The sequence below is a fragment of the Taudactylus pleione genome, unplaced genomic scaffold, assembly GCF_031769625.1.
Source record: "Taudactylus pleione unplaced genomic scaffold, aTauple2 ptg000478l, whole genome shotgun sequence".
NCBI lineage: Eukaryota > Metazoa > Chordata > Amphibia > Anura > Myobatrachidae > Taudactylus > Taudactylus pleione.
In genome coordinates this window covers 3,666,011-3,688,818 of record NW_028284880.1, presented here as the reverse complement: position 1 = coordinate 3,688,818, position 22,808 = coordinate 3,666,011, and the positions used below count along the sequence as shown (strand labels likewise).

General features: G+C 43.3%; 1 protein-coding gene and 1 pseudogene across 1 annotated transcript in view; one reads left to right on the top strand and one right to left on the bottom strand.

Annotated features, from left to right (window-relative positions):
* Positions 1-22,808, bottom strand: part of RAB38 (RAB38, member RAS oncogene family) — a 75,260-nt gene that overhangs the window by 30,147 nt on the left and 22,305 nt on the right. The window contains exon 2 of the mRNA XM_088449033.1: positions 15,043-15,323. Within this exon, the coding sequence (XP_088305159.1) occupies positions 15,043-15,323 (281 nt within the window). The remainder of the gene's footprint in view (positions 1-15,042; positions 15,324-22,808) is intronic.
* Positions 11,465-11,582, top strand: LOC148503035 (5S ribosomal RNA; annotated as a pseudogene).

The following is a 22,808-nucleotide window of genomic DNA, read 5'->3' as shown; positions in this document are numbered from 1 at the left end:
GGGTAGGGTATAGAGAAGTCAGTGATGTAGTGTAGGGCATAGTGGGGTCAGTAAAGTAGTGTAGGGTATAGAGGGGTCAGTAATATAGTTTAGGGTATAGAGGGGTCAGTAATGCAGTGTAGGGTATAGAGGGGTCAGTGATGTAGTTTAGGGTATAGAGAGGTCAGTGATGTAGTGTAGGATATAGAGGGGTCAGTAATGTAGTGTAGGGTATAGAGGGGTCAGAGATGTAGTGTAGGGTATAGAGGGGTCAGTAAAGCAGTGTAGGGTATAGAAGGGTCAGTGATGTAGTGTATGATATAGAGGGGTCAGTAATGTAGTGTAGGTTATAGAGGGGTAAGTGATGCAGTGTAGGGTATAGAGGGGTCAGTGATGCAGTGTAGGGTATAGAGGGGTCAGTGATGTAGTGTAGGGTATAGAGGGGTCAGTAATGTAGTGTAGGGTATAGAAGGGTCAGTAATGCAGTGTAGGATATAGACGGCTCTGTAATGTAGTGTACAGTATAGAGGGGTCAGTAATGTAGTGTAGGGTATAGAGGGGTCAGTGATGTTGTGACGGGTATAGAGGGGTCAGTGATGTAGTGTAGGGTATAGAGGGGTCAGTATTGTAGTGTAGGGTATAGAGGGGTCAGTAATGCAGTGTGGGGTATAGAGAGGTCAGTGATGTAGTGTGGGGTATAGAGGGGTCAGTGATGTAGTGTAGGGTATAGAGGGGTCAGTAATGCAGTGAAGAGTATAGAGGGGTCATTAATGCAGTGTAAGGTATAGAGGGGTCAGTGATGTAGTGTAGGGTATAGAGGGGTCAGTAATGCAGTGTAAGGTATAGAGGGGTCAGTGATGAAGTGTAGGGTATAGAGGGGTCAGTAATGCCGTGTAGGGTATAGAGGGGTCAGTGATGTAGTGTAGGGTATAGAGGGGTCAGTAATGCAGTGTAGGGTATAGAAGGGTCAGTGATGCAGTGTAGGGTAGTGTATAGAGAAGTCAGTGATGTAGTGTAGGGTATAGAGGGGTCAGTAATGTAGTGTAGGGTATAGAGGGGTCAGTGATGTAGTGTAGGGTATAGAGGGGTCAGTAATGTAGTGTAGGGTATAGAGGGGTGAGTAATGTAGTGTAGGGAATAGAGGGGTCAGTAATGCAGTGTAGGGTATAGAAGGGTCAGTGATGCAGTGTAGGGTAGGGTATAGAGAAGTCAGTGATGTAGTGTAGGGTTTAGAGGGGTCAGTAATGTAGTGTAGGGTATAGAGGGGTCAGTAATGTAGTGTAGGGTATAGAGGGGTCAGTAATATAGTGTAGGGAATAGAGGGGTCAGTGATGTAGTGTAGGGTATGGTAGAGGTCAGTGATGTAGTGTAGGGTATAGAGGGGTCAGTAATGCAGTGTAGGGTATAGAGGGGTCAGTGATGTAGTGTAGGGTATAGAGGGGTCAGTGATGTAGTGTAGGGTATAGAGGGGCCAGTAAAGCAGTGTAGGGTATAGAAGGGTCAGTGATGTAGTGTAGGGTATAGAGAGGTCAGTGATGTAGTGTAAGGTAGGGTATAGAAGGGTCAGTGATGCAGTGTAGGGTATAGAGGGGTCAGTAATGTAGTGTAAGGTAGGGTATAGAGGGGTCATTGATGTAGTGTAGTGTAGGGTATAGAGGGGTCAGTAATGTAGTGTAGGGTATAGAAAATGCGATGCGTAGTACATTCTGCCCTGTGTTTGAAAGATGAGCTGATTGGTTGGTGATTTCTCTCTCTCCGCGGTTTGATAAATCTCCCCCATAGCTGTTCCGTGTGATCGCATTGTACTGCACAGTTCCCGACCCAAAACTCACATTTCACGTAAAGACAGATCCAGCTAAGACCGGTCTGACTGAGAATTAGATGAAGATACGCAAAAAGATGTAGATTAGATATGTGCTATATGCTAAAACTGGTTATTTGTGTCAGTGAAAAGAGACCTGTCTGATTGAGAATAAACCCCATTAGGCTTTTAAGCAAAGCTATTGCAGTAAGACAGAGGTGGGGAACATTTTTTCTGCGAAGGGCCATTTTGATATATATAACATTATTTGTGGGCCTGATGCAGGCCACGCCCCCTCCGTGTGATGTCTCAAGGGGGTGGGACCACAATCGCCAGTGATTACAGCAATGCGCGGAACATCCTGAGGATGCTTCGGGTAGCTGTTAGAGCAGTGCTGTTCTGTCAAAAGGGTCCTAGGGACGCTCCTGGCGGCACTACTGAATAGATTCTGGCTGCAGGGTGCCAATCTAGGCACCCTGCTAGCCAGATGAGGGAAGCAGAAAAAAGCTCTGAGGGCCAGACCAAATGATTCTGCGGGCCTTATACCACCCCGGGCCTGAGGTTCCCCACCTCTGCAGTAAGAGGAGAGGGTTCCTAAGATTTTTAGTAACCATTGAGATATGCATTGGTTAAGGAACTTTCCAGTGGCAAAACCAGGCTGTCTTAGAAAATCAAGGGCACACTGGAACCACAAAACAGGGAGTTTACTTTTCTTTCATATTACATATTTATTTATTAGTCAAATTTACTGTTATTTTAAATCTTTACATGGAAAAATAGAAAACATAAATGTCTTTTATTTTGTACTATTCTATACGTAGGAACGAGTCAGTTGCTGGTAGAAAATGTCAAAAGCTGAAAAGCCTACGGTTAAAATAATAAGCTTACTGATAGGAAACCCTGTGGACACAATTCTAGGTCTGCTGCTACAGTACCAGCAACTACATCAATTGTTTCTGGGAAAAGACTTATTGAACATGATGGAACTTCTCTATCCCATTTCATTCTGGTGGGAAAAGTTAATTTTAGCAAATTGCTACAGAGGAGGCAGCTTGGAGCCGAAGTAAACATATTAATTCAGCCCTGTGCAGCGTTAACATGATCTAAAATACTGCTTAACATTGAAAGAACACAATTTTATTAAATTCTGTAATAAACCAGTCAGAATGAGAAATGTTTTCAAAGATACATTGATCCCAGGAAACCTAACTGCAAACATTACATGATATATGGAGAGTGCTGTCACATGTTTCTCAATCATATTTTTTATTAATAAATGTTCCTTTGCTTCTTGTATTTGTCATGCATTACATATACATAATATACACATACATAATATACACATACATAATATACACACATACATATACATAATATACACATACATAATATACACATACATAATATACACACATACATATACATAATATACACATACATAATATACACATACATAATATACACATACATAATATACACATACATAATATACATATACATAATATACACATACATAATATACACATACATAATATACACACATACATATACATAATATACATGCACATACATAATATACACATACATAATATACACACATACATATACATAATATACACATACATAATATACACACATACATATACATAATATACACATACATAATATACACATACATAATATACACATACATATACATAATATACACATACATAATATACACATACATAATATACACACATACATATACATAATATACACATACATAATATACACATACATAATATACACACATACATATACATAATATACACATACATAATATACACATACATAATATACACACATACATATACATAATATACACATACATAATATACACACATACATATACATAATATACACATACATAATATACACATACATAATATACACACATACATATACATAATATACACATACATATACATAATATACACATACATATACATAATATACACATACATAATATACACACATACATATACATAATATACACATACATAATATACACATACATAATATACACACATACATATACATAATATACATGCACATACATAATATACATGGATGCCGAACTGTAGATAGACAGTAATTAGTTAGACAATGTCTAGACCGACCCCAGTTGTTAGATAGTCAATAGATCGACAGGTACAAAAGGTCGACAGGTACAAAAGGTCGACACACTAAAGGTCGACATGTAAGAAGGTCGACAGGTACAAATGGTCGACAGGGTCAAAAGGTCTACATGAAAATGGTCGACACAAAAATGATCGACACAATTTTTTTTTTTTTAGGGTTAGGCACTCAAGATGAGCCAGTGTCCAACATCATTCCCTACCATCCAACGTCATTCCCTACCATCCAAGTGGGCATGGAGGGGGAATAAATCCATGTGGCGAGCGAAGCGAGCCACCGTGCCCGCAGCGTGGCAAGCGAAGCGAGACCGCAAGGGGCTGAATGGTATTTACGCAAAAAAAATAATTTAAAAAAATGTGTCGACCATTTTCGTGTCGATCTTTTGACCCTGTGGACCATTTGTATCTGTCGACCTTCTTACATGTCGACCTTTAGTGTGTCGACCTTTTGTACCTGTCGACCTTTTGTACCGGTCGATCTATTGACTGTCTAACTAATTTTTGTCTATCTCTTATACCACACCCAATATACACATACATACAAATACATAATATATACACATACATAATATACACATACATAATATATACACACATACATATACATAATATACACATACATATACATAATATACACATACATAATACACATACATAATATACACATACATATACATAATATACACATACATACATATACATAATATATACATACATAATATACACACATACATACATATACAGTGTTTATTCTTTATACATAGTATACGTGGGAACTGTCAGTAGCCGGAGCCAATCAGCGGCCACTCTACAGTAAGCGCGGCCGCTGATTGGCTCACGGGACGTGCCAGCTCCGTGCATGTTCCGTCAGCTGGCATTCGGGAGCTATCAGTATGTGTGGCAACACACATACTGATAGCTGTTGCATAGTTCGGGTAAACGCGTTTTTTTGTTTTGCCAAGTCCCGGGGATGCTGCAGAGACCAGCGCAAGGATATAGGTGAGTATGAAATCTTCCTTGCAGGGCCATGTTTTAAGGATATTCTACTGGAGAAGAAGACAGATACATCTGGAATAGGTAAGTATGTGTGAGTGGGTAAGTGTGTGTAATAAAGTTATACTGGACATGGTGTGTGTTTTTTTTTTTTTTTAACTATTTATTTTACAGTGAAGTTACAAGTACCGCATGTCTGCTGGCACTTGTAGTTCCACAAGTGCAAAATGGCAGGCATGCTGGCACTTGTAGTTCCACTGTAAAGTACAGTAGTCTTACATTATTTGCCCCCCCCCATTACCCCCATACCCACCAAGCCAAGGGTATGGGGAGGAGCCCCGGCTTCAGCGTAAGCCTGTGGTGCCCGGGAGAGGGGGGACCCTTTTTTGGTGGGTTCCCGACACCCCCCGAGATCACCGGCTTGCGCTGACCGACTTGGGGTGCTAATGCTTTGGACCTAGAGCCCCGGTGATTGGGTCTACGGGCTGTGGCATTACACCCCGGTCGGTTGGTCTGGTGCTGGTCTTAAATATAGGGGGTACCCCACGTCTTTTATGCCCCCTATATTTAAAACCAGCACTAGTCCCTGCAGCCTGGTGTTGGTTTCTAAAATACGGTGGAACCCTACACTTTTTATTCCCCATATTTTTAGAAACCACCACTGGCTGGCAAGCCTGGGGCTGGTTTGGCTTTTGGGGGGGGACCTTTTTTGTAAATTTTTACTTTTTTTACAGGTTCAACACAATGGGAATTTTCGGGAAATATTCTAGGGACCCCCCTAAAGATTTGTAGACATGGGGGATCACTATGGGTACCCCCATTTTTAACTCCTGAAGGAAGTCGGGGTTTCAAATAGCCGCTGGGCCTAAAAAACATGCTAGCACCCATTTTCATGTATCCCAAATTTGATGGGAACATTTTTAAAAACGAAAAAAATAAGCTAAATGCTCTTCTGCATCACTTCTTTAAAGTTGGAAAAAAAAACACCTGCCGCGGCTATTTAAAAACCCGACTTTCTTTTGCAAGCAAAAACGGGGGTACCCATAGTGATCCCCCATGTCTGGACATCTTTAGGGGGGGTCCTAGGATTATTTCCCGAAAATTCCCGTTTTTTCACCACCGATCCAAGTATCGCCGGGTTCCGTTTTCACCTACTTTCAAATTGAATACGGGGATACGCGGGCACGCGTGTGATACTTTAACGCCTGGAAAACAGGCGAAGTCGGCGTTAAGTCCAGGCCGTGTTAAGTTAACGCAGCTCAGCTCAAATTGAATACGGGCCTTAATGGGAAAAGTTTGACATTCAAATGTTGCACTCCAACAGAAGAAGCATTTCCAGATTTATCCAGGTACCTGTAGCTAGGGATGACCAACAGATGGTCTCCATCCATGGTGTCATCAGTGCTTTAAATAAATAACAGGAAACTAGAGACGTGCGCCGTACCATTTTTGCTGGTTTTGGTTTTAATTTATCATTCGGGTTTGATTTTGGTTTTGCCAAAGTGCAGTGACTGGTTTTGGTTTTGTATTTTTTTTTTTAAAAATTGACAAAAAGAGCTAAAAAACAACTAAATTTAGGCCTTTTTTAGTTCTTAGAGTATAATTAACCTCAACAACATTCATTTCCAGTCCATTTTGACCACCTCACAGATTACAATATTGTTTTTAACTTTTAACCAATTTGGCCAAAGGCTGCAGCGACTAAGTGACAGAGCAGCGGCACAAATACACGGCACTTTACACATTACGCCGCACAAGAGAGTCCGTTAGTCATATTACACCACAGTAGAGCCGCTTATACACATTACGCCACAGAAGAGCCCCTTATACATGTTAAAGCCACACAGTAGTACACCTTATACATGTTACACTACTTTAGAATGTCTTATACACATTACGCCACAGATGAGCCCCTTATACACATTATACCATTGTAGATCCCCTCCTCCTCCTCATTGCTCATCATCATTCCTCCTTCCCTTCCTCACACTTCACCACCTCACACACACAGGGTTATAGAGTAGTCATCACAGCACATAGCAATCAGATGGTCACAGCAGGGGATCTCTGACACCAGGGGCACTATAGGGGGAAGCGGGCACTCAGGGGGATCAAGGTTGGGGGGAGTGGGAGTTCAGGGTGGAGGAGGAAAGTCAGGGGACACAGGGCTGAGGGGGTGCTCAAGGGTCACAGGGTTGGGGCAGATGATCAAGGGGGCACAGAGTAAGGGGGTGACACTCAGGTCAGCACAGGTTTATGGGGGGATGCTCAAAGGGCACAGGACGGGAAGGGGAGCTCAGGGCGACACAGGGTAAGGGGGGAAGCTAAGGGGGAACAGAATGGGGGAGGGGAGCTCAGGGTGGGGGAGACAGAACCCCATAATGCCAGGATCCTCTGCATCTCCTGTCAGCTCGCCCCCCTGCTCTCTCACCTCAGGCATTTGCAGGTTCTACTCGGGGCGGATGCATATCCTGGCCGGTGCTCGCTTCCTTCTCCCCTGGGGTGCAGCCCAGCATGGATGTTGGGGCCAGTGGGTTAGGGGCAGAGACAGCATTGAGCTTCTGTCTGCCAGATCCAATCAGTGGCTGCTACCATGGTAACAGGCCGCTGGTTGGCTGAGAGACAGCCATTCTCAGCCAACCAGTGGCCTGTTACCATGGTAGAGGCCGCTGATTGGATACGAGCAGCCAGCTTTCCGACCAAAACACAGAGGTCCGACCCTGAGATCTCATTTCTGGATCCGGATCCGGGCCTGACAGGAAAATCTGAGCCAGGACTCGGATCAGCTCAGATCCCCTAAGTTCGGACGGGTTAGGATTTCCTAAAATCTGAACAGTTCATCTCTACAAGAAACCATCAATGGAGAACAAATTATTATTTTTTAGTTATCCCCACTGTGGGTCTTGGGTTTGCAGTGGGTCAATCAGGGAAGGGGCAGGGCAAAATAGTGCAAGTTCTGCCCCATAATGCCACCCTCCCTCCCACAAAAGAATTGCATGACAGTGGATAACCATCAGACCTACACTATCAATGGTTTTTAGGAAACAGGATTTTTAACTGCGCTCTCCTTTGGGTGGTTTCTGTTTGTAAGGACTAATTAATTCTTATTGCTGCTTGCAAGGGGTTGTGTCTATTTCCAAAGTCACAGGATTTAATAATGAAAGGTTATGTTTTTGCTGGCAACTATGTATATGGAAACAAATGGAATAACAGGGAACACTACAAGAACCATTATACAAATGATAATATACAGAACCAAAAATCACCACTTATAAAAACACAACCCAGATAACCAGCAAAAGGAAGAATTTGTCAACCATATAACAGAACACAATTTGTTTATGGACACAACCAAAACAATTATGGGGTAAACACAGAAAAAGTAAGAGAAAATTTCAGAAAAGAGATGGAAGCAGCACAAGAACAAGATGCATTGAAAACCAAACAACTTATAGAGATAATAAAACAACAACACAAAGTTCAAAATGAGAACAATCCGGAAGATAACCTGAATATTTTTTTAGAACTCCTAGAGGGGGAACTAGCTCCGGACAAACAACAAGACAGTCTACAAAAAAGAAAACTAGATCTAACGGACACTGGGCCTGATTCAGAGCCGGACGCTATTCGCGGACGCTCGTTCAGAAAAAGGGGCTGGCTATTTAAATTGAGCGCTCGCTCTTTGCGGTCTGTTGACGCCTCTATGTCTGAACGAGTGAAAGGTGTATGAACTGCTCGCAATTCTTGTGGTAGCATTTTCCTACCGCAATCATGTGAGCAGTTCAGGCTAAAAGACAACCAAGTGACGTGGTCGATGACGCTGCTTTGTTAATTATGCACACCCTTAAAACGCCCGTTTTGACCGTTTGGCACGCCTGCGTTCGGATCTCCACTCCCCGTTTTCAAGCACCTTCCCCTGTTACCACCCACAAACGCCTCACTCTGTCACTCAAATTAGCAGGCATTCGCTATTTTGCGAGCACACGAATTCCGACCGCACTGACTGGTTCGCACATGCGTATTACAACCCATACGCATGCGCAGATGTGCGAACATCGCTCGGAACGAACGAGCGGCCGCTTACGAGCGGCTCTGAATCAGGCCCACAGAACAATCAGAAGAAGAACAAAAGGTGGAACGCACAGGAACAAGAAGAAAAACAAATCAGCGAAAGAAAATGAAAAATTAGAAGGGTTCTTTAACCTTAGTAAATACACATTAACAAAACCACAAATCAGCGTTCTTAAGAAAGGTCTAAAATTCGCACCATCTAACAATATGAACAAGCTCCAAGTGTATATTGATCTACAAAAATGTATAAGGAAATTAACCCTCAAAAAATTCTTCAAAAGAAATCAAAAGGTTATAAAAAGCCCAGAAGCTTTAAAAGACAACTTCAAACACACTTCGTTAAAAACAAAATCCACATTCTTTCCGAAACACACAAAGGGACTCTTCATCGAAGCCTTCCAGAAGTCAGTAGAGAAAGACCTGAGAAACCTAGACCTTAAGAATGTGAAAACCACAAAACATCACAAATCAAAATGGAACTTAACAAAAAAAGAAAAAGAAGGACTTAAACAACTGAGAGACCACAAAGGAATAGTTATCAAACCTGCTGATAAGGGAGGCCGCATCATTATCTTGGATAGAGAAACGTATGATAAAGAAGCTAAGAAAATATTGGAAGATGAAGAAACATACATAATACTCCCTACAGACCCAAAAGTGAATGATCAGGAAGAATATGACATCCTAATTAAAAAAGGACACAGAAAGAAAATCCTCAACAGAACAGAATACGAATTCCTACAATAACCAAACCCCAGAACACAAGTATTTTACTACTTGCCCAAACTCCACAAAAACCAACAAAATCCCACGGGCAGACCCATAATCTCAGGGGTAGGATCCCTTACTACATATTTATCCGAATACATCAACAATATACTACAACCGTTAGTTTCCGCACAGTGAAGCTACTTAAGAGATTCAACTCAAGTACTAAAAGTAGTGGAGGAAACTAACTGGAGTACAAACCTAATCTTGGCAACATATGATGTCAAAGCTCTCTACACCTGCATAGACCACCAAGACGGCTGTAAAGCAATCAAAACGGTACTTGAAACTCAATCAGAATTACCAGAAGAACAAATAAACTTCATAATAGAGGGTATACATTTAATTCTCACCCACAACGCTTTTTGGTATAACAACTCCCACTATAGACAGGTTCGCGGAACAGCTATGGGGACCAAATTTGCACCTAGTTACGTGAACCTGTTTATGGCAAAGTGGGAGGAAGACTTTATATGGACCAACAAACCACATCAAGATAAAATGAAAGTTTGGAGAAGATACATAGACATCATATGGAAAGGAAGAAAGAAGACCTAGAAGACTTCTCAAAACACATTAACTCCAACAGAATTAATTTGGAATTTACAGGCACTCACAGTGAAACTGCTGTGAATTTTTTAGATCTCACTATATTCATAGAGGAAGAAAAGATATCAACAAAAACATGCACTAAACCTGTACACTGCAACAACTTTATTCCAGCTAGCAGTAACCATCACAAGAAATGGATTGATGGAATACCAGGCAGCCAATTTAAACGCCTGAGAAGGAATTGTTCTAACATTAAAGATTTCAAAGACCAAACATGCATCTTAAAAGAAAAATTTCTAGAAAGAAAATACAATAAACAAATAGTAGACACTGCATTGGAAAACACAAAAAGACTGGAAAGAAGAGACCTTTTAACACATAAAACAAATGAGGAAAATAAAGATGAAGTACTTTTCATAACCCAATTTAACAGTCAACATAAAGAACTGGAGAAGATAATTAGAAATAACTGGTTGATCCTAGAAAAAGAAGAGGACATCCAAAAATGGTGTACAGAAGGGCACCTAACATCAAAAATGAACTGGTATCAAGTTTTTTAAAAGAAGACACAAAACAAAATGAAACATGGTTAAAAGAAAATAAGAAAGGCTTTTTCTACTGCAATAGATGCATACCATGCCGAACGACCAAAAAACAAGGAACAAAACCCATCACCAAGTTCACTGCAGGATCAACAAGAAAAGAATTCTCAATAAAAGACAAACTTAGCTGTGATTCAAAAGGAGTGATCTATCTCCTAACATGTCCCTGCGGTCTAAAATACGTGGGCCGCACAACAAGAAAACTACACATAAGAATAAGAGAACATCAAAGAAACATAGAAAAAGGAATCATAACACACAGTATACCGGACCATTTCAGCAAAATACACAACAAAGACCTTAACATTCTAAAATTCATATCCATAAAAAAGTTGACACTCCCTGGACAGGAGGCAACTACACGGACATCATCTCACGTGAAGAAAACAAATAGATTTATAACCTTCAGACACTTGCACCAAGAGGATTGAACATAGACCTTGACCTGGCTAGCTTCTTTAAAGAGAAGTAATTATACACTCCCAAATGAATGGTCTATCACCTCGAATGTTTGTAAAATATACAATCATACCTCCCTGACAACGCCCAACCACTTCCGAACTTGGAAGCTAAACAGGGTAGGGCCTGGTCAGTATTACTAAGGGAGACCTGTAAGAATACCAGGTATTGTATGCCCATACAAGAGGTTAGAATGACACATTGGGAATATAAAAAGAAAGATGCAACTACATAAGAAAGCAAGGAAGAAACCAGAATATAATCCTTTGTGAATTACAGAACATAAACAGAAACAACCGAAAAAAGACAAGACAAGAATCCATCCCATCCCAACCACAATCAAAAAAGAAGAATTATCTCTACAACATACAACATTAATAAAATACAGAATGAAAACACAAAAAGAACACCCCAAATACAACTTTAAGGAACATCCAACAATTACCATTCCCTCCTTCCATAATTTCGCCATCCCAAGTCACTTAAGACTAACAGAAAAACGTTCTCCCAGTGCTCACAATTAATCACCTTTCACAATATATTCTTTTTCCAAATCACTACTTTATCATCAACTCACACCGCAATTACTTTATCTAACAAATTCACTACTTTATTATAAGCTAATACCGGAACCATCTTACCTAACAAATATCTACTATTATTAACTTATACTAGAATTAGAACTATACCAATATACACCTTTCCCCTCAAATCATCATTTACAAGTATAACACATTTTCCTCTTTCCTTCCTTTGACATTCCCCCTAAAAAAATCAACAAATTGTTTTTTTTTGACATATCAGACCCCTTCTAAGAAGCTCTTAGATATAATTAACAATTAATTATCTTTTAAAGCAATCTGGGATTGTTTTATAGTTTCTGTTGTTAATTTTTTAAATAAATGAAAACAATAAACAACTTCATATTTATAATGCATTGTCAAACAGTAACAACCTTTAAATATCATCACACTTGCCAGTTAGTATCATCTTAAAATTGTAACATCCAACTGTATTAAATGAATACTGGAAACTATGTTGCGGTACAAACTGACAGATACTTTAACCAGAAGGAATAAATGAGCCCACATGAAAACCAAGCAAATGATTGACATCAGGTACGACCAATAAGGAAACAAGGACTCCTATAAAAGAAAGACCGGTAGACAAGCTATCAAACTGCCCTGATGAAGATCACCTCCACTTTGGAGAATGAAACGCGTTGGACACAACAAACAGCATCCACCTACTGCCTTACACACTCTCCCCAGGAACACCGAGTTACAGGGATGCCTGGGAAAACAAGCACCAGCCGCGACTCGGAGAAGGAGACCGTGACCACCGTGCCACTTACTACATCTGTCCGCGCTTCACCAATCCCCATCCAGACGCCGGAGACACATAACAACCAGGCGGCCGCCTGAAAAACATCTAGGTAAGAGCCAGAGTGCCAACCTATCTTTTTTAAATACTTAGCAGGCTCACACCATTAGCAAACCTGCATTTATACAGACTTCATCCTGCTTCAAATAGGAACGTCAGGAAACAAAACCTCTCATTTGTCAAAATCTTTTTATCCACTTCAAGACTTTTAAACAACTTTTACCCTGCGCACAAGGAAAAAAGTGAACTCTTTTTTTCATACCATATATGATGAACATTTATCTTTGTGATGATCATGGTTTATTTCCATGTACAATTTCGCACTGATATCCGTAGGTGATATATTTTAAATCTCTCAATTCTCATGTTTAATTTTTCATATGTAAAAAAACTGTACGGTTTTAAAGAATTAAATAATTTGTGCCCAGCAACAAATTATTTTATACTATTAAACAGCATTATTATATACTATACACTCCCCTTCCATTTCATTATACTTCCTAAGAGATACACCAGTTACAATTTTACTAATTGTTATTTGCGCCAGCAAAAACATAACCTTTCACTACACTATCAATGGCTGATCCATCAACCATCAGTAGCAAATCATCATGGTTGCTTAACATCAATGGTCCATGGCCATCGCTAACTGTAGCTGGATTTGCCCCTACCTGTAAATGAGGCCCAGAGTGCACCTCCAAAATAGCCTTCAGCATCACTCCAGGTGTCTGCCTCTAATCCTATAAAGATGGAGGGGTAAATGCAATACCCTGTGGGATGTGGGCACTGGCAAGTTTCTGGTGAGTCTGCCTGGTGTTTTAGAGGGGCAATCCTTTAAAAGCCAAAACAAGTTCGGTTTTGTCTTTCGAATGATTGCCCCTTAAAAACAGCGGCCAGACTCGCCGAAAAGGTGAACAGTGCACCAACAGAGAATATTTTTCATTGACATGAATATTAATTGCTAAACGTGCCTTTCACACAATAGCATGGATCCTTCCCCGAACGCCATTGTACACTGCAACAAATTTCTCGCCACCCTTTTATAATGGATGATGTTATGCAAGCAGGCAAGACAGCAGCCAATTCAGAACTGGATTCAAGTCAGCTGCAATGGCACCCGCATAGCATGCATGGAACTACAGTATGGCGAGTTGTACGCATCTACACAACCTCGCCAGTGGTGTAAGTTCATCCCAGACGCCCGGAGGCAAGTTATAATTCAGTTCCCCCCTGCCTTTCCCCCGCCCCGACACAGCCGCTAACACTGTAATGTAGCAATTCGCATGCAGACAGGCTATAGACAGACAAAGGCAGCAGCTGATGGACTGACATGGAGCTCTCCACTAGTGTATGGTGGCTTCTCAGGTGCCGGGAAGGGGTGTCATGTATTGGGCGACCGGGACAGTACACTCCGGGTACATAGTTATATCCCTAAGTGGGGTGAATATGTGGTGGACAATGTAGGAGGTGCCCCTTCAGAGCTGGAGCCTGGCGGCAGGCGCCTCCATTGTTTCCCATAGTTCTGCCCCATAACCTTGCAGCCCCTATCCATATGCTTGCTTGAGAAGCCACCATCAATATCAGCGCCCACTTGCGCCAGCCATATACTTGGCGCAAAAGATCCATCTGATATCAAACAGCTCTGTGTATGTACAAATCAGCCTAGCTCACAGTCACCTCTACGCACCGTCACTAAACTTAGCCAACATATGTACACCTAGGGCCAGATTCACAAGTGGGTGGATGGAACTGCAGCTCCTGGCCTCCACGTAAAAATAGGCCCATCATCATGTCAGCATGGTGACTAGCTGGCTACACAGTCAGCCATAAATCATTATTAGTAAGTATTAAAATAGTATGTCTAGATTGCCCACAAAATGATGCAATTTTTCTATTTTGTATGTATTTAGGGAGCCAGTGGGGTTGATAGTGTTGGGGACATAAGCGTATTTATAATGGGTACAGGGTGTGCGGATCACATGGGCCTTTGGGTCGCACACCCTGCACCCAAAGCATACTCACCTTGCTCTGTCAAGTGGGTTCCTCCTCCTCCACATCGCCATCTTCCCAGTGACATCTTTGTGAGAAGACACAAGATCCGTCAGCTACATGAACTTGTTTTCAACTTGTGTGGATCAGCCCCACCGTTTTTAGCACATTATCAGACAAAATCAGGCCGGTGAAATCAGCGACCCTTAAATGCATAATAGGTATTCTTTTTACTTGTTTAAAACAGAATTCACTGCAACTCTACCTTTGCTGAAGTTTCAAACCAACCGACAAAGCCATGTTCCTTGCAGAACTGGTCCATTTTGGTGCAGTTGTTTTTAAATCCGTCTTTTCCTTGGTCACATTTGTTGGCGAGAAGTACCGCTGCTACTGGCAAGCCATTAGAGAGAGTCAATTTTGAGTCTAAATCCTCTTTCCATTTCGTTACAGCCTCAAACGTGGCTGGCCTTGTCACATCAAAGACGATGAATGCTCCGACAGCTTCTCGGTAGTAGACCCTTGTCATGTTCCCGAATCGTTCTTGACCTACCAATGTAGAGTTGAAGGAGTTAAAATAAAATACTTCGTTTTTGCCCATAGAGAACAAACGGAGAATACAGAATGACTAAATTGGCTATATGACCTCCATATCATACTGAGGTGCTCCAGCGCCAGTTTGACAGGTGCCTGGTTACATTTTTGCTCGTTATTTGTTCTTTCAACAATATTTTAGTCTGCAGCTTAACTTACAGAGGAATTAAAACTCTGAATTGAAGTTATTAGAAATCTCCATGTATAAGAAAATCAACACTTGGACGTTAAATTGTCACAAAATTAGCGCAACGCCTATGTCGTCCATAAACTTCCACTTTTGCATAAAACCCCACCCACTTTCATATACGCCCCATCCCTTTTTATGACCACAAATCCTGACTGTTCCTCCAAATTACGGTAGGTACAGTCAGTAGTAGGTATGGCTTAGATGCTTGGCTTCGCTACATATTGGTTTATCTCTGTCTATTTCAAACCTACCTTCCTTGAGGAGGACAGTTTACAAATGTGTCACTATGGCTTCAGTTGCGCCAAATGGGTTGGGTACGGGATGCCGGCGTTCGGGACCCGGCGGTCAGAATGCTGATGCACGCATCCCGACAGAATAAAAATACTGATACTTTGTTGGTCGGTATCCTAACCCAGAGCTGTAACTAGACTTTTTGGTGCCGTGTGCCAGAGAGAGCATTGGCGCCCCGCCCCCCCCATTTTTTAAATAGGGATGCAAGTGCATCTGAAAGGGGCCATGGCCTCATGAGAAAGGGCCAGGGAAGAGATAGGGGAGGCCAGGAGATGCTGGGGATAAAAGAAGAGGCAGCTACAAATGAGAATGATAATAAACAGGAAAACTGACAGACCCATACAGTCGCACTACCGTAGTTACGGCCCTGTCCTAACCCTCCCCCTCTACCTACCCTAACCCTCCTTCCCCAGTGCCTAAACCTAACCTCCCCCTCCCCACACCTTAAACCTAACCCTCCCCCTCTAGTGCCTATCCCTAACTCTCTCCCTAGTGCTTAACCCCCAACCCTAACACTAACCCTCTCCTAACCCCGCTGCATACCTTCGGGATTCCGGTGGTCATGATGCCGGAGCTGGAATTCTGACAGGTGTCCCCTCCATCTGTATATTAACTGCATATCGCGCCAAACAGTCCCTCTTTGCGCGCCAGGTCCCGAGTGACTCTTGCTTGTGAAATGTGCGTCTTATTTGCACAGATAAAACAACTGTAAATAACAAAACTATGCTGCTGGACTGCACTGATCAATCTGATGTGTGACGTTAGTACATGTGTGTGTGTGACTGAGTCCGACTCTGTGTACCAAGTGCTAGGATTCAGAGGCCGCGGCTTTTTCTCGTGCCAAATTCCATTGTGCCTCATCTGTAACATCTCTAGCGCACTGTGAGTGATGTTTCGCTGTGTGTGTGATGCAAATAAGATGCAACATGTAAAGAATAGCACTGTGCTCTACACCACTCAGGGGGTCTCAGTCACGCCAGACATCTCGCGCCTATGGTGTATAGACTCTAGGGGCGGGATGCATCAAAGAGAGAAATGCGGTCAAACCCCGAAAATGCGGGATGACCACATTTCTCATATGCACCAAGCCCCAGAGCGCGATGCATTCTGGGGCTTGGTTGAGGTGTGTAACGTCATCTTCCTAAAGGCTTCTATCGGGAGAGTGCTGTTGAGAGGGATCCAATCAGATCCCTCCCAGCACCCACCGAGGCGTGTTCCTCCTTCTGCGCATGCGCAGAAGGACGCCTGAGGGGCTTCTGGGTCATAGACCCAGAAGCCCCTCCACCGCAAAGGACCGCTCTTACCGAGAAAGCTGTCCTTTGCGGTGTTTGTCATGCATACTGGCGTTGGTAACGCCGGCATTCACGCGAAGAGCGGTGGGATGCATCACATCCCAAACACGATGCATCATGCATCCCACCCTAGGTGTATGAGGACTCATCTATAAAGGGCCTGATCTCGCCAATCCTGAAACCGACTGATGCAGAAGACACTTACAAAAGATGAGCCCTCTTAGTCCATATCATTTGGTGATCACCAGATAATTACACTGTATACTACAGTAAGCTTTAAAAAATGCAGTAATGGGAGGGTTCCAATGCTCAGATGTTGCCTATCCCTGGCTTCAGTATACTCAGCGATGCCCTCATTTTCTGCAGTAGATTGTCAGCTCTTGAAAAGTGTATGCCTTGTTGCATACTGTACCTCCCAACATTGGGGAGGACAGGGTCAGGACTTCATGGCACACCCCAACCTCCTCCCAGCCCGCAGGACACTGCGGCCTGCGGGTGGGACAGTGTTGAAAAGAGGGACTGTCCCGGTTGGGAGATGTACTTGTTGGGCTAATGGTCCATATACACTTAGCGATCTGCCAGCGATACGATATCGCTAGCAGATCATTATGCACCCTCCCTGGTATGCTGGATGATCAATATCGATCATCCAGCACACCACCAACTTGCCGTCGACTATAGCGATCCGCGATCAATATCGATCGTGAATCACTATAGTAACTTGCTCGAAATCGAGCAAGTTGACTGGCTTGCACGGCCGATGGACGATATCACTACGTGGCCGCGCATCACTGGTCGACGGTAAGTTGGTAGGGACCAAGAACGATTTAAAAGATAACAGTAACGATATCGTATGCACCATTAGATATTATCACTACACATTTTATGCTTTTTATTCAAACAAAAAATAAATTTAAATTTTTTTTTCGAGTGTTAAAAAGGCCAGGTCTTTATAATGTTACATTTATGAAAGGAATTGTTTGGTTTATAGTAACTAAATAGTATCAAAAGACTTCCTAAAGCTGTGAGCTCTGGAACTACATTTTAATGGTAGCAGGACTGGGTGGTTAATAGTGAATGTGAATATAATTAACCATTTTGCACCAACATGCCTCGTGTCAGGGCCATAACAGGGTGGCGCGCCAATGCTTTCTCTGGCACAGGGCACCAAAAAGTCTAGTTACGGCTCTGCCTTGTGTGTCCAGGTGGGTGCTGGCGTGGCATTAAAGTAAGACAGAAATAAGGCTCAAAGATTGCAGCCCTAAAGAGGTAGCAGAATGGATGTTTCATTTTATAATGTGTAGTGTCAGTAAGCACCCTTCCATCTAGCAAAAATAGTTGTGGACTAATTTTTATGGGGTAGTTCCAAAAAATAATGAATTGGGAGTGCACCCACTAATTCTTTAAAAAGTGAAAAAATATATACACATATATACTACTAAATAAATGTACCCAGCATCTGCCAGGTCACCTTAGCAGCCCAGCCCCCTCAGCAACTTCCCCTGTCCCTGCCCACTCCCATCTACGTCCCCTCCCGACCCATCACATTTACCACCCCACTTCCCAGTCCTCTTCTCTCCCGTCAGTGTGTTGCACACCCTGGCCCACGCCCTGCACCTATAGATAGTTACACTTACCTCTCCGCAGTCGCTGGAGTCCTTCGTCTGCCGGCGGCCCAACATTGCTGAGCATTTTCCGGGTGATTTGCTCATGCCCCGTAGAGCTGTCCCCTAGAATAGTTATTTTCCCAGAGACCTGCGCAGTAGATCCTGGCACCAACTCAGAATCTACTACGCTGCCAGAGAGGACGGGGCCCGCACGGAGACTGCACCTGGGCCCCTCTCCTCTCTTAAACTGCCCCTGACGTTCACGTGCCACAGCCACATGATAAGCCACAGTGCACGTGCCACAGCCACATGATAAGCCACAGTGCACGTGCCACAGCCACATGATAAGCCACAGTGCACGTGCCACAGCCACATGATAAGCGGTATGCAAACATACATGATGGCCCAATTTAGATCAGGGACCAATTTTAGAATATATATATAGTTTATATGCACCACACCACACAACTATGAAATATTGCCCGGTCATGGTTCATTAAAAGGGCTTTTAAAGGTAAAATACATTTGAATATGGGACCTGATTCAGACCCGCTCACAAGTTGCAGTCGCTCACTGGCAAAAAGGGGCCGGATATTTAAATGAAGTGCTCGCACTGCGTCACGTAAGGACGCCCACTATGTTTTTGCGAGCTACGGCAAAATGCGCTCGCAAGTGTCTAAAGACGCCCCCTTGCCACTCGCAACACACGTCATCTCCGGGAAATGTAGGATAAATCGGGACCATCGTGAGCCATCGGAGCTGCTCGCAGCCCTTGGGGTTGCCTTAGCCTTCCGCAAGCACAGCGATCAGAGCTGGCTGAAATACACACAGGTGGCATGTACAATGACGCTACTTTGCTTATTATGCACGCCCTTTTAACGGCGTTTTGGCGGCCTGAAACGCCTGCGTTTGCACATCCACTCTCCCGTTCACAAGCACCTTCCCCTGTTACCACCCATAAACGGCGCAATCTGTCACTCAAAGCAGCGACCTGATAGTGGCTTACGAGCAACCAAAATCAGATCGCAATGAATGGCTTGCGCATGCGCACTGCGAATTATACACATGCGCAGATGGGCGAAAATCGATCGTGACTTAGCGAGCGGGTCTGAATCAGGTCTATAGTGTTTAGCTACAGTAATGAATGTGCATCCAATAGATTTCCTAGAAGTATGCTGTAAAGTTACACAGATGCCATTCATATGTTGAGCACATCAGAAGAGGAATTGTTTCCTAGGTTTCATGTATAGGAACTAAGCACTAACGTCTCTTTGTGAAGGAAGAGATGAACGTGGGGGCAGCACGTCAGCTTATCCGTGAAAAAAAAAAAAAAGAAAAGGTTTTGCACGTGGCTTCAACTATTTAACGTTTAACTGTCTTTAGTTCATAAGTGTCTCATGACCAGGCGGATGAGCAGTTACATCATGTGCTCAACAATGGACTGGTTATGGCTTAATTTACTAATCATTTTGACAGATTATATACTTACGGTGAAAATATCCATAATAAACCAAATGCTTTACATTGTTCTACATTATTAATATTATTATTATGGGCTGGCTCTATTTATTAACATTATTTTTAACGGTCGCTGTCGCAGGTGGATTTGTATGGTGAGCCGGTTGGCGCAAAACTACAGTGAGAAATCTGCGGATTCGCAGCGACAGAGCTTTATCGCAAGCTCTGTCCCTGCAGGGGATTTTTGATAAATGTGCAATGCGAATTTAGGCGAAAATATCAGACTATAATCTGGTGGTAGATCCAAGGGGGGGGGTCAAGGGTGATCGGGGGAGAGAGGTTGACGCAGCATTAGTCTTTTCTCTCTTCCTGCCCGAAGTGCCGCATCCTGGAGCAGGGGCAGACGGGGCTGCATGACCTGAGCCCTCAAAGTGCCCCTCCAACGGGCCTAGGCCAGGGTGAAGAGTACCTGTCCCCCCCCCTCCTTGGCACCTCTGGGTACCAATATGCTCTTCTATGTAAGCAGTGTTGTCATGAATGGGTCTGCATTGTTCCAATCGCTGCGCAGTTGGGGAGGTACAGTATGTCCGTCCACTACTGCCCTGCATGGCAAAGAAGTTGTGAATGGGTGCTGTACACGCCTGCCACTCAGCCTTTAATATGTTATGTGCAGGGCTGCTACCAAGGGGGTATGAGGGTACACTTGTAAGGGGCACATGCTCTCAAGGTGACGCACAACTGATGATCCGAGAATGTTATACTATAGTTATGACTATCTGAGAACGTTTTATCCTTCACTCACAACTTGGTGATCAATTTCTCCATCTGTTTGTTTCCAATCCAGCACCAAAAGAATGCCAAACCCTGTAATAGATGCGGGCAGAGGCAGGCTTCCGTGCCCTAAGCATCGTTTGAATTACAGAACTAGAAAAACCTTTTGCTCTTAGGATGGAAGGTTCAAGAGCCCACCGTCAAAGCCAGATGAGATAAGTCCGGATGCCGGCAGGGACCCTGTGTTAGCAGATCCTGCCAAAGAGGAACAGGATACGGAGTGTTTACGGACAGATTCTGTATGTCCGGGAACCAATGACGTCTGGGCCAACCCAGTATTACTGCTCCGCTTTCCTGCTTGAATTTCCTGAGAACTCTTGCAACGAGAGAAGTTGGAGGAAAGAGATACGCCAGCTTGAAGTCCCATCTTACTGCCAGTGCATCCATGAAGGCTGCTGATGGGTCTCTGGACCTGTACCTAGGGACCTTGTGGTTGTGACGTGACGCCATGAGATCTATCTCTGGTAGACCCCATTTGTTTACCAGAAGCTGAAACACTCCTGGATGGAGAGACCACTCTCTGGTGTGTATGTCCTGGCGACTTAGGATGTCTGCTTCCCAATTGAGTACTCCCGGTATGAATACTGGCGAGATGGCCGGGAGATGACATTCTGCCCAAATCAGAACCTTTGTCACTTCTTTCATGGCTGCGTAACTTCTTGTGCCTCCCTGATGATTGAGGTAGGCCACTGTAGTTGCATTTGTCAGACTGGATCTGGACCGGCCTGCCCTGCAGCAGGTCCTGTGCCATGATAAGTTTCTTGTACAATGATCGCAGTTCCTGAATGTTTATTGGCAGATGAATTTCCTGATTTGTCCATATTCCCATAAATTGTGATGACCAATCACTGCCCGCATCCGCGAAGACTGGTGTCTGTGGTGAGATGCAACCAATTTGGAATCCAGAATGGGCGCCCTGTGTTCAGATGATCCTTTTTCAGCCACCACAGAAGAGAGTGACATACCTCTGGAGTAAGAATGATCCTCTGAGACCTTATTAGATGATACTGTCTGTTCCACTTGCAGAGAATCAACTTTTGCAGAGGCCTTGAATGGAACTAAGCATACCCCACCATGTTGAAGGTGGATACCACTGATCCCAGGACCTGCATTTCTAACAGAATGGATACCCTTCGCTTGCATATTCATAATGACAGTGCCACAATCTTGTACTCTGGCAGAAACACTGTTTGTGCCAGAGAATCCAGCAATGCTCCCAGATGTATCATCTGCTGTGTTGGAGAAAGTGATGACTTTGTAAAACAACCGGAGTATGTGCCAATATCAGAAGGTCTTCCAGATATGGCAGAATTATGATGCCTGAGATAGGCCGTCATGACTGCCATTATTTTGGTAAACACCCAGGGAGCCGTAGATAGGCCAATGGGTAGAGCCTGAAATTGGTAATGCTGCTGAAGGACAGCAAACCGTAAAAATTGCTGGTGGGATGGTATAATAGGAACGTGCGGATACGCATAATGAATGTCCAGGGAAACCATTTAATCCCCTGGCTCCATTGGCAAAATAATTGACTGGGGAGTTTCCATAGGAAACTTGGGTACATGGATAAACTTGTTGAGAGTTTTCAGATTTAGTATAGGGCGATAAGCCCAATTCGGTTTCTGAACCAGCAATAGATTGGATTAATAACCCCATCCCTTTTGCTACACAGAAACCGGGACTATTAGCCTCGCCTGCAGCAGGGAGTGAATGGCTTCCTGAAAGGCCAAGGCCTTAACCACATCTGACGGAGGATCTGTGCAAAAGAACT